Raw genomic sequence first — 12,750 nt, 5'->3', positions numbered from 1 at the left:
TGTACCAGTGGAGTCCTATTTGTGACTTATTGGTGATTGGTGACTTTTGTGAAGAACATATATAACTAACGATGATTAGCAACTGAAAAACTTATCATATAACATACACCAAACATAATTAAAGCAGGTAAAACTAAACAGAGTCAGGCCCCAAAATAGCTTATCAGGTTGATTTGACTGCCTTGCAAACCTAAGATCAGTGAAATGAAGAATTTATTCCCTAATACTACCATACATGTCCAAGTACAATGTCGGCTTCATACACCACCAGATGTGTGCCAATATCACAGCTAAAAATAATGTAATCCCCTTGAAAGCACTGCAAATATATGAGCACAAACAACACTCCAAGCTCTGCATCCAAAACGTACACTTGCAGCACAGCTAAAGTCCACAGACTTGTCACAACAGTGAAAGGGAGAAGAGTATCTTTAAAAAAAATTAAAGAACATTTATTTTAATTGGGGAAAAACCTATAGCCTAGGAAAGGAGGTCTGTTTTTCTAAAAATAAAAATGAGTGAGCAAGAAAATTTCTCCATTGGACTAGGAATAAATGGGACTTTTAACTTGAATGTGCTTTTTTGGCTGAAAAAGAACAGGTATTTTTTAAGTTTGTTTGAGATTGTACAAGTGAGTTTATGCAGGTGGTATAATTAATGTACATAAACTTAGTCTGTCTTTAGATGATTTTTAAAAGTACTCTTAGACTAGGGCTGCAGTTCAATAATAGAGCTCATATTTGGCATATATGAGATCCTAGATTTGATTCCCAGTACAAATAAAATTTTTTTTTTTTTTTTTTTTTTTTTTTAGTTTTTTTGGGCCACACCCGGCAGTGCTCAGGGGTTACTCCTGGCTGTCTGCTCAGAAATAGCTCCTGGCAGGCCCGGGGGACCATATGGGACACCGGGATTCGAACCAACCACCTTTGGTCCTGGATCGGCTGCTTGCAAGGCAAATGCCACTGTGCTATCTCTCCGGGCCCAAATAAAAATTTTTTTATCCAAGTTAAAAGTGCTATAAGATTATCAATCATGAATAATCTACAAATAAATTTCTAAGAGTTGGGGAAAATAGTTTATTAGGTATGATTGAGTTTTTGTATGAAATATCCTCATTTGCTTTGTTTTTATATGGTTATCACTTGTTAATACTTTTGTTTAAGGGAAATCATAATTATACATGAAAAATTTATCAAAATCAGGTCAAAGTCGTAATTCAAATGGCTATTGTGTATGCCAGTATGAATGAATAGGGTTGAATCTTGGCACTGCATGGCCCTGGGAGCATCACTGGGAGTGGATCCCAGGCAGAGTGCCAAGAGGAGCCTCTGAATACTGCAAGAATGTTCACACACTTTGCTCACCAAAAGGGGTGCTAGAAATAATTAGGGGCTTAAAAACCTTAATACACTAAGAAATTGTCTAGTTTACTATAAATTTTAATTAAATTGATTAGTTATGGAAGTTGATTTCTTAATCTTATTTCATCCCGTCTGCATTTAGCCATATAAATAAGAGATATTGAATTAATTGATTCACTTTCTAATACTTTAAAAAAATAACGATCTTTTAAAACCCTTATAAATATTGAGTGGAAATTTTAGTTTACACATTAATCTTCTATGTAAATTAAAGTTTTAAATACATGGGGCCTGAGAGAGGTCTTAAAATAGTCTGAGTACATGCTTTACACACAGATTTTACTCCCCCAGCATTGCATAGTTCCCTGAGCACCACCAGATATGGGCCAGAATGATAACAGTTGGTAGGGCATTTGCCTTGTAGGTGGCCAACTCAGGACTGACCTGGGTTTGTTCCCTGGCATCCCATATAGTCCCCTGAGCCTGCCAGGATCGATTTCTGAGCTCAGCCTGGAGTAACCCCTGAGCACCACCAGGTGTGGCCCCAACACCCCCCAAATAAATAATACATTAAAAATGAGTGAAAGAACTAATTTACAAGTTCTTTTTAAAGTATTAGCTATATTTATATCAATAATATATTCTAATAAAACCAGTTTTAACTTGAAAACTTATCAGTTTTATCTAAATTGTTCTATACTTTATACAAGACTTGTTTCTTCAACTACTTAAATAGTGAAAAACATGTTTCTTGGTTGAGAGACAGGTGTACAAATGTTCTCGCTACTTGAATATGTCCTCCTGTAGTATATTACAGTTATATATTTGGGATAGGTAAGAAAGTAATGCTTCCTAATTTTATCTTCCTAGTCAGTTGCCAGCAGACTAGAGGAAAATAATTCCTGTTGAAGCACTTGAATCAACTGCCCCTAACATGAAGTTACATTGCGACCCAACAGATGGAAGCACAGCAGAAGGCGTGCAGAATGGCTGATGATATGTCTTACATATAAAGCAGACAGTGGTGCCATATCCAGAAGGTTGGCTTCTTCCTTCTCAGCACCTTTAGCAGTTCACATAGTGCCTTAAAGATTTTTTAAATGTAGATAGGAGACTCAGAATCCTGAACATATATATATATATATCAGCCTTTGACCTTCTGCAGCAGTGTTCAGTCATTCTTTTTTTGCATGTGTTTGTCCCATTCAGCACTAATTATCTTCCACTCTAGTTTCTGCCATAGATAGTCCAGTGGAATTTCAAAAGAGAAATGAGACTCAAATTACTCCCTTTGAAAAGTTTTGGCAGTTGGTGGTAGCTTTCTAGAAGATTAAAGTTAGGAAGCTACATTTCTAAGTAACCTTGAGAGAAGATAAGCTGTTGTATTGAAGCACAGTTAGGCTACATGAAGCCTGGTATTTTAGGATTAAGTACACAGTTCAATTAGTAAACTCAAACATTCAAGTTATTGTCAGTTCTTAAAATGTTGGGATAGCATTGTGAAAACGCCAGAAGATTTGATCTTATAAAACTAAAAATATTCAAAAGGAAAATCCTTTTTGCTTGCAATGGATGTGTATCTGCAATGATCTCTGAGCCAATCTAGCATTAGGTTTTTGTATATGAAAATTGAGGAAAAGATTGCTTGGCATTAGTTATCGACTTTATTACATGTTGTCTTCATAATTAACTAGACTTCTGCTTTTTTTTATAGTGCCTATCAGAATAATGACATCACTGAATTTGAAAAAATTCTGAAAACAAATCACAGCAACATTATGGATGACCCTTTTATACGGGAACACATTGAAGGTATGTGTCCTTCTGATAACTGACTGTGCTTTCCTTGCCCTTGTTTGATGATGCTTTTTATTGAGCTAGTTTGAGTTGAACTCTTTTTCTTCTCTTTATTGGCAGGTTTAGAAATATTTCTAAATGCTGTCATGAAATAAATACTCCAGTCTAAGCTGTTTTAAGGAAATCATAAACATAAACCAAAGTCATGTTGTTAAATTTATAACTTATATGTTAGTTTTTCATAATATCCATTTCTTACAGGTATCTTGTTTCTTTTATCTTGATAATTTTTGTTAAATGTTTATTACTAATACATAGGTTAATTTTTAGGTATTACTTCTGCCAAATGACAAAAAGACTGCAAACTATGCTATCACGAATGGTGCAATGCCTTTACTATGTAAAGTAGGTTAACAGTGAGTTGGGAGAAAGAATGCATGGGCTAAGGAACTTGAAGGTAGCCAGCCCTGGTTCACTGCTTAGTACCACTTGGTACCACAGCCAAAAGTATAAACATTAAAAGTCAGCTGAATATTGAGTCAGTAAATGACATTTTTAAATAAATGTCATTGGATTTAAAAACTAAAGAAATCCGTCCTTTATTCTGGGGCCTCTTTATTCCTGCATGGTTCCTGCTGTAATGGAACTGTTCTAAGTTTTCCTTTTGTTACTGTTGTTGCTGCCCACAGTGCCAGGGATCCTATTTAGGGCCTTCACATTCAGGGCATATACTCTACTACCTGTGCTACATTCTTGGCTCTATATGACGGTCTTTAAATGACCATTTGAAACAGCTCATTCAAACATGGAAATTTTAGGCTAACCGGGGAAATCTTTTCCCTTTGGAAAAAACATTCTTTTAGGTGGGAGGAATAGCATAAAATAGGGATGCATGAAATTAAAGCAGAGCTCCTAAATGCAAAGAGAGCATAAGATTTGTCCCTTTGAGCCATCTCCCCAGCCTGGAAATTCCTCCCTCCTCCTCTCTCTTCTGCCATCTTAAAATCTTTCATATGAGGACCAGTGATAGAGTACAAGCCTTCCATAGATGGAGTCCTGTATGGGTTCTCTCCCTGTCCCCAAATAGTGATGGGTAAGTCCCTGTTCCCTCTATCCTACGTAATCCAATCAGATGTGGAACTAGGCCCTGAGTACTACAACCACAGACGTCACAGCCATGGAAGTTTTTATATGCAGCCTAGAATGATATATACTCTGAAGATATAGTTAAATGTAGAAACCTTGTGTATGAATATGTTTAGCTGAACAAAAAAGATACTTGAATGTGAAGAAAGTAGAGAAGATTGTGAAATGTATACAATGTAATTTTGTAGCTATTGAAAGAGTATAAAATTATGAACTTGACTTGATGTTCATCTGAGTGTCTTGGAAGATGTTAACTGTGAAGGCAGAGGATGCCACTCAAGTAGTAGTGTCCATGTGCGTGCGTGTGTGTGTGTGTGTGTGTGTGTGAATCCCTGTGCTCCATATGATGCACTGCATAGTTACCAGACACCTTCATGTGCCAAGGAAAAGTTACTACTAACTACAAGGGAAGTGCTGAGCAGTGAGAAAGTGTGAGAATTGATTGTTTGTTGTTGTTGTTTAAGTTAAAGCTGGTTTTATTTTGAAGTTCTGAGAAAGTGGAGAGAAAGAAAGTAAAGGGAAATGGGGCTGGAGAGATAGCATGGAGGTAAGGCATTTGCCTTGCGTGCAGAAGGACGGTGGTTCGAATCGTGGCATCCCATATGGTCCCCTGAGCGCTGCCGGGTGTGACCCAAAAGCCAAAAACCAAAAAAAAAAAAAAAAAAAAAAAAGTAAAGGGAGAATGCAGGCTGTTGAGAGTGGAGCAAATGAGCCCCAGTATACATTCTGGTGTGAAAGTGTGGATGTAGACATCTCAAGAAGAGAGATGAGGGCGGTACAGATTCCGTGAACATGTGCTTGGGTTATCAGCACATTGAGTGCAGGCAGGAGAATACTTTAGAGAGGGTCCAACTTGAGCCAAATTGAGGAAAGGTGCGAGCAGGAAAACCTTCAGGAGGGTTTTACCTCTCCAACTGTGGGGATCTGTTGGATCTTTTTCGGTGATGATTATTTCAATCCTTGCCAAAGAGATACATTTTGAGAAGATAGCTGTTGGTTCTGATTAATATGGTTTAGAACTGCATGATTTATGAAGATTAATCTGATTAACCATTAAATGCAAGTGTTCTAATTATTGTCTTTTCAGAACTTTTGCGAAACATCAGAACACAAGTGCTCATAAAATTAATAAAGCCTTACACAAGAATTCATATTCCTTTTATTTCTAAGGTACTTATTTATTTCTGATATTTGTTTTTTTTTTTTTAATTTAAAATGCGTATTTCTACCTTCTACCTAAGAGAGTAGGGGCCAAAAAGTTCAGTGGGCTGAAGTGCATGATTTGCATGCAGGAATCCAAAGTTCCATCTGTTGTACTGATGATGTGGCCTAAAAACCTAAAAATAGAAAAGCAATTTTAATTTGGTGACATAATATTACAATTTAAAAATACAACATAGCTACAAAGAATTAGTGTGGGGGTTTGGTTTGGGGGTCACACTGCCCAGGAATGGAATCTTTCCTGTTGGTGCTCGGGGGACCATACAAGATGCCATTCATCAAAATTGGGTCAGCTGCATGCAAGGAAAGCAAGCACATTAAAATGCTCTGCCGCAAAATAAAAAAAAAATTTTTTTTTTGCATTTTGGGCCACACCCAGTGATGCTCAGGGGTAACTCCTGGCTGTGTGCTCAGAAATTGCTCCTGGCTTGGGGAACCATATGGGATGCTGGGGATCGAACCTCAGTTCATCCTAGGTTAGCACTTGCAAGGCAAACACTCTGCTGCTTGCACCACCTCTCTGGCCCGCAAAATAAAATTTTTAAAGAACTTTTAACATCTATCTTGTTTTCTCCTTTGTGTCAAATTAAGTTAATGAAAATGAAAAAGATTTTCTTGTAAAATATTCTTTCTGAAACTGCAGAGATTACACAGTGGATATTGCACTTGCCTTGCACGTAACTGACCCAGCTTCGGTATCCAGCATTCCATGTAGTTTCTGGTGTTTCATTAGAAATCCTGAGTACCTCCAGCTGTGGCCAGGAAACAAAAGAATTTACTTTTGACTCAGGAAATGTTGGAAGGGACAGTAGTGACTAACATGTACTTGGGGACAGGGAGCTAACTTGAAGGACCCTATCATATGTTCTGGCATACAAGACATTTAGGTCTCCCTGCACTTCTGTGGCTCCCAGGTGTTAAGTATGCAAGCAGCTGAGAGCAGTGCTGGGTATGACCCAAGGGCTGGGTCATACCAGGAGTTGGGGGTCAATGGAGAGAGCTTATGTCTTGTATGCAGAGGTTCCAGTTCAACCTTTCACAACCACATGGTCTCCGAGCACCACTAGACCTGAGTGACCCATGAGCACAGAATGGAAAGTAGCCCCTGAGCATTGGCAGTTATGGTCCAACACCAAAATATAAAAGGAAAACTACACATAAAGTTGGAGAAGTGTAAACCCATATTGTTGCTAATTATGTGTCAAATTGAGTTAATGAAAAAGACTTTCTGATTATTAAATTTAACTGATTAAATGTGATAATTATTACATATTATTTGATAATTGTGCCTTGGAAGTTGCAATGTCAATTGCATCTCTGACCTGATATGTTTTCAAAAATATTTTGAAGTGATAATGAAATTTTATGTAATTTTTCACTGACTTTCTTGTTAAGGTGATAGAAATAAATTTAAAATAAGAATAACTAGATAGCACAATGGTAGGGTATTTGCTTTTCGTGCAGCCGATTCAGAACGAACGGTTCGAATCCCAGCATCCCATATGGTCTCCCATGCCTGCCAGGAATGATTTCTGAGTGCAGAGCCTGGAGTAACCCCTGAGCTCCACCAGTTGTGACCCCAAGCACACCCCCCCCAAAAAAAATCACTATATAAAATCCTACTTTTTACTTACTCTTTTAAGTTTATTAATTGGAATTATAGCGAGTCTTTTGTCTTAGGAGTTAAACATAGACGTTGCTGATGTGGAAAGCCTACTGGTGCAGTGCATACTGGATAAGTAAGTACTTGGCTACTTTTTAATCACAAAATGGTTAGAACCACAAAGTTTGATTAAAGGTGATGAATGTTGCAATCTTATTCTTAATTTTTGTCTGCTACATTCTTTGGGTTTTTGATAAATGATTGGCTTACAAATAGTATGTAATCTTTGAAAATAGTTCTGATTTCTCAGAAGAAAATTTTAATTAATATTTGGCCCTCAAGCCCCTAGGAAAGTAGTGAAGTATACTTTAAGTACAAAGATGTCACATAATAGTTTGGAAATTGTAAGAACTATATATTGATTCGAATGTATTGTAAATGTAAGTCTTCACAACTATCTAGAAAAAGAAAATTCTTAATCAGTCAAAACATACAATTTTTTCTTGGTATTTATTGGTAATGTAAATATTTGATTAACATATCCAGGAGATAATCTTACTGAAAATGGTGTGAAGACATGCCCTTTTTTATTTATTTGCTTCCAGCACTATTCATGGCCGAATTGATCAAGTCAACCAACTCCTTGAGCTGGATCATCAGAAGAGGGGAGGCGCCCGATATACTGCACTAGATAAATGGACCAACCAACTAAATTCTCTCAACCAGGCTGTAGTCAGTAAACTTGCTTAACAGAGAACAAACTTTTACAGGTGTACTTAAAGCAACAGTGCAGAGAATTAACCCTACAAAGAACTGGGAATGGCAAAACCACTGTTGGTTGATATGTCCTGAGAAATTATTGGCATTATGGCAGAAGTGCTTTTTTGATCAACTGGTTTATGTTTTGCTGCTGCATTTATCCCAAGAAAAACAGCTTTAATCTCCAGAAGAAAACCAAAATGCCATGGGATTTATGCTGTATTGACATCTTGCCCTAATCACACACCATCGTAGTAATCTGTCATGGGCAGCATGACCAGAGAGAAGATTTTTGTCATGATTTTAAATACACCGACGCGCTACTGTTGGTTAAAATTAAACATATTTTACCTGCAGAAATTCTCTCACAGATAACCTGCAATAACTTGAAATGCATACCCTTTTGAACACTTCCTTTTCTCCTGTGTAAATTAAAATGTTCGCTGCATTTTGCAAAATGTCAATTCTCAAAAAGTGTGTCCGTATATTTCTGTACCTGCAGTGTAGTAAAGGTTTAGAGGAAACCCCATAATTCTAGTGGCATTCCGTCACTTAGGTTTCAAGCAGCAAATAAACAGTGCAGCTCAGAAATTGTAGTTTGGTTCTTGATGTGTTTTATTATGTTTTGGACTTTTGTTATTTAGTACCTTCGATGTTTCAGATCTTTTATCTTTAGTTAATGTTTTTTTTTTTTAAGCCTGGGAGCAAATTATTTGTTTTCAAGGCTTAAAAGTCTTTATTAATAAAGTAAGGACAACTAGTTTCTAACTAAGCACTTGCATAGTACTTACTTTGACAGTGATGCTTTAAAAGGAATAAGATTCTTCATTTGTTGTTTTAAGAAAGATACTCCATTTTCAAAGAATGAATGCTAACTCTCAGTGTTCACTTTAAACAAATATACCAGAACATAGACAGCTAAATGAATGTTGCCCTGAGGAGTGATCATGCTGGAAGATTCTTTCCTAATTCCAGCAATCTACCATTGCTCAAAACCCTTTCTCTCTTTTAGAATTGCATTTAGAGCAAATTGGAGTCACAAACACTATTAACTTTGCAATAGTTGCAGGTTTTTTTTTTTTTGTTTTTGTTTTTTTTTAAGTATTATTCAGCTTGTTTGATTGATGAGTGTCATTATTTGGTACCAAATGATTTCTTAAAGTTTTTTCAAATTTAAATGTCAGTAGGGTAACAGTAGAAAGTATACGTCTGGTTTTGAAGGCGATCTCCAAAAGGTCTTTTGAGCAGTGGTGGTATCATTAGAATAATCTGTGACCTTCGACTACCTGAACAGAGACACGGCTCATTTGAATGTACTGAGTTTGGGATGTGTTTGTTTAATTTCTTTTAAAAGTTCACGTTGTTTTGTAGTGTCAAAAGAAAAGAATTTAAGATTAAGATAATTTCTTTTGTTTTTCTATTGCTTGTTATTATGTAAAAAGTGAGTGGCAGTTCAGAAAGAAGACTGTTGGAACTGAAGAATGACAACCATTAAGTTTTGATCATTAATCAGATTTTATAAACAGTGGAAGGAGCATGGACTTAATAAAAAAGGCATGCTTAATCGGTTTTGTCAAAATTTTACGAAAATATGTGCTATATATTTATACTAAAACTATATAATCCTTAGATTTAGAAGAGCAATCAGTCAATGTCTGGCAGATTAAAGCAATATTAAAACAGAACACAAGTTGGAAATTGTAGAAAAGCAGAAAGAAAACAAAAGACAAAATAATGTCTCTGGTAGGGAATAAAAAAAATTTAAGATATTTAAAATGACGTGTTTTTTCTTCTCTGTTACATAAATCATTTGTGGCAAGTGTGCAGGATTTTTTTTTTCACAGAAGTGATAAAAAGTAGGGTTTATTTTTCAGTATTTGGAGAGCCTTCGTTACTCAAATAAAAATAAAAAGTTTCTGTGCCTGTATTCAAATATGTATGCATGTGACAACTGGAAAGTGAAAGCCTGATGTAACTCTTGAGTTGATGGCACTAAAATTCAAAGGATTTGAATGATGTGATTAGCACATAATCATCTACCCTGTTATACCTGTGATACCTTTGCTGTGTGCAGTAGTGCATCTTCAGTTTGTGGAGTGGAAGCATACACTTGGTAGCCTTTGGTAAACTAGACTATGAATATAACAGTCTACAAAGTCATAACATAGTCTTTAATATTGTGTATGCATTTATAGGCTTTGTCTGATATTACCAAATTATAATAGTTTTGAAATCATTAATTTGATGCACTTACTCTAGAAAACAGTTTTGATATAGCAACAGTCTTATTAATATTGTTAAAGAAACTTTTTGTACATTTTGTCCATTGAAATAGTAGATTGCTTATTAAAATGTAGCTAAATTTAAGGGATTTTAGAAATGGGCAAATTCTTAGCTTTTACACTACTGTTTAAATCTCTTTGTGAAAACTGTAGCAACAGTCTACTTCAAACTGTAATGTGTTTATCTCTTCTTCACCTCTAAACTTGGATAAACTCACTACATAGCAAATGTTGGCTGCCACAAATAATATCTGTTGCAAGGGCTGGATTTCTATTCCTCACTATAACTTAATTCATTTAGTTAAAGTTGACTAAAGTTTATTCTCCACATCTTTATGTCAATATAAGTTTTTTAAAAACAAAGTAAATCTATAATGGGGCCAGAGAGATAGCATGGAGATAAGGCATTTGCCTTGAATGCAGAAGGTCAGTTGTTCGAATCCCGGCATCCCATATGGTCCCTCGAGCCTGCCAGGGTCAATTTCTGAGCATAGAGCCAGGAGGAACCCCTGAACACTGCTGGGTGTGACCCCAAAACCAATTAAAAAAAAAGTAAATCTATAAAATAGTGCTTTTATTACATGAATCAAATATTCTTATGGACAGTCTATTTACATTGAGAGTATAGCTTTAATGATCCCTTTTTTAAGTGGTCTGTACTTCTTTCTACCTTTTGTTAACATAGCAATTAAAGACAGTGTTTTTACAGACTGAAAAACAGCTATTGATAATTGAAATACCCATGATGGAGGAAATTTTTTGAGATTTTTTTCATCAGTAGTTTTCAATGAAGTGAGATAAGTACATTTATTTCTTTTAGTGCCGAGATCAGGATGGGACTAATTAGTGGAACAAGTAAAGTTGGTGCACTGTAATTTGGGATGAACATACTAGTCGAGTCTCTTACCTTTTGTGATGGTTTAGCAATGCTGCTATTTAAGCATTACTGTTACGACGGTGGCACGAGCGGTAGAGCATTTGCCTTCCACTCACTAGCCTAAGAGGACCACAGTTCAATCCTCCGGTGTTCCATATGGTCCCCCAAGCCAGGAGCGATTTCTGAGTATATAGCCAGGCACAACCCAAGTGTCACCAAGTGTGGCCCAAAAAGCAGCAACAACAAAAAACCCTAAGATTTTGTTATTTGCTCTAGAAGGTTTTTTTTTTCTTTTTTTTTTTTTTGCTTTTTGGGCCACACCCAGTGACGCTCAGGAGTTACTCCTGGCTATGCGCTCAGAAATCGCTCTTGGCTTGGGGGACCATCTGGGATGCCGGGGGATCGAACCGCGGTCCGTCCTAGGCTAGCGCAGGCAAGACAGGCACCTTACCTCTAGCGCCACCGCCCGGCCCCAGGATTTTTTTTTTTTTTTTTGGTTTTTGGGCCACACCCGGCGATGCTCAGGGTTACTCCTGGCTGTCTGCTCAGAAATAGCTCCTGGCAGGCACGGGGGACCATATGGGACACCGGGATTCGAACCAACCACCTTTGGTCCTGATCGGCTGCTTGCAAGGCAAACGCCACTGTGCTATCTCTCCCGGCCCCTAGAAGTTTTTAATTTGTGTGACCCCCGGTAGTCGCATGCTAGACAGAAACAGTAGTAGCCACATACGAAGCCACATACGAAGCACAGCTTTCAGATCAAGTTTTGGTCCACACCAAAACTTTGGTGCTGAGGGATTTGACATGCATTCAGAATCTGGTATTCGGAGTGCAGAGTATGTGCTCCAGCTCTTTGGATTATATCCCTCAGCTCCTCACCATCATTAAAAAAATTTTAAATAGCCATGTTGGGGTTAAACCCAGGGTCTCACAAATGCAGACATTGTACCAATGAACTATCACCCCTGGTTTTCAGCTTTTGATTTTAAGGGGAAGGGGTTCTATACCAGCAGCACTCAAGGCTTACTTCTGGTAGGCTCAGGGAACCATATACGGTTCTAGGGATCAAATCCTCAAACCTGGGCTGACTACATGCAAAGTAAGCACACTACAGTATATTAATTGCCCCAGCCGTGTTTCTTGACAGTATTTGGATGAGTTAAGCACAAATGGTTGTTGGTAATCAAAAAGCTAAAATTTAGGGGGCCAGAGCAATAGCACCAAGGTAGGACATTTTGCCTTTCATGTGGTTGAACTGGGAGGGACCCTGGTTCAATCCCCGGCACCCCATATAGTCCCCCGAGCCTGCTAGGAGTGAATTCTGAGTGCAGAACCAGGAGTAACCTATGAGCACTGCCTGGTGTGGCCCAAAAACAACAACAAAAGCTAAAATTTTGTTTTAATTTTCCTTTGAATCAAATGTATGTGATAGTATTCCAGAAAAATCTGACGTTTTTCATTTTTATTTTATCTTCTATGATGTTTGCATGTTTTCCTACTCCCCTTCCTCTTCATTGTGATAATCATGGCAGTGCTTACCTGCATCATCTAACCTTAGTGGAGTAAAAGAGTCATACTTTCTGGTCATGGCCTTGTCTTGTAGTTGCAGTGCTTGTCAAAAGTAGTATCTCTTTATTGTGCTTGCACCTGGCAGACAGGGTCAAGCTTAGCAATTGTGAAGAGTTGGACTGCAAAGCA

The 12,750-nt window shown here is 37.3% G+C and overlaps 1 protein-coding gene across 2 annotated transcripts in view; it reads left to right on the top strand.

The window, feature by feature from the left end:
- Positions 1-9,817, top strand: part of COPS2 (COP9 signalosome subunit 2) — a 33,046-nt gene extending 23,229 nt beyond the window's left edge. For both annotated transcript variants that reach the window (XM_049781458.1, XM_049781457.1), the window contains exons 10-13: positions 3,079-3,176; positions 5,395-5,477; positions 7,209-7,267; positions 7,737-9,817. In XM_049781458.1, the coding sequence (XP_049637415.1) occupies positions 3,079-3,176; positions 5,395-5,477; positions 7,209-7,267; positions 7,737-7,881 (385 nt within the window). In that variant the 3' untranslated portion in view covers positions 7,882-9,817. The remainder of the gene's footprint in view (positions 1-3,078; positions 3,177-5,394; positions 5,478-7,208; positions 7,268-7,736) is intronic.
- Positions 9,818-12,750: the final 2,933 nt, after the last annotated feature.

Source organism: Suncus etruscus, chromosome 10, assembly GCF_024139225.1.
Source record: "Suncus etruscus isolate mSunEtr1 chromosome 10, mSunEtr1.pri.cur, whole genome shotgun sequence".
NCBI classification, from domain to species: Eukaryota; Metazoa; Chordata; class Mammalia; order Eulipotyphla; family Soricidae; genus Suncus; species Suncus etruscus.
The sequence above is the reverse complement of the archived record's forward strand: the minus strand, read 5'-3'. Positions and strand labels throughout refer to the sequence as shown.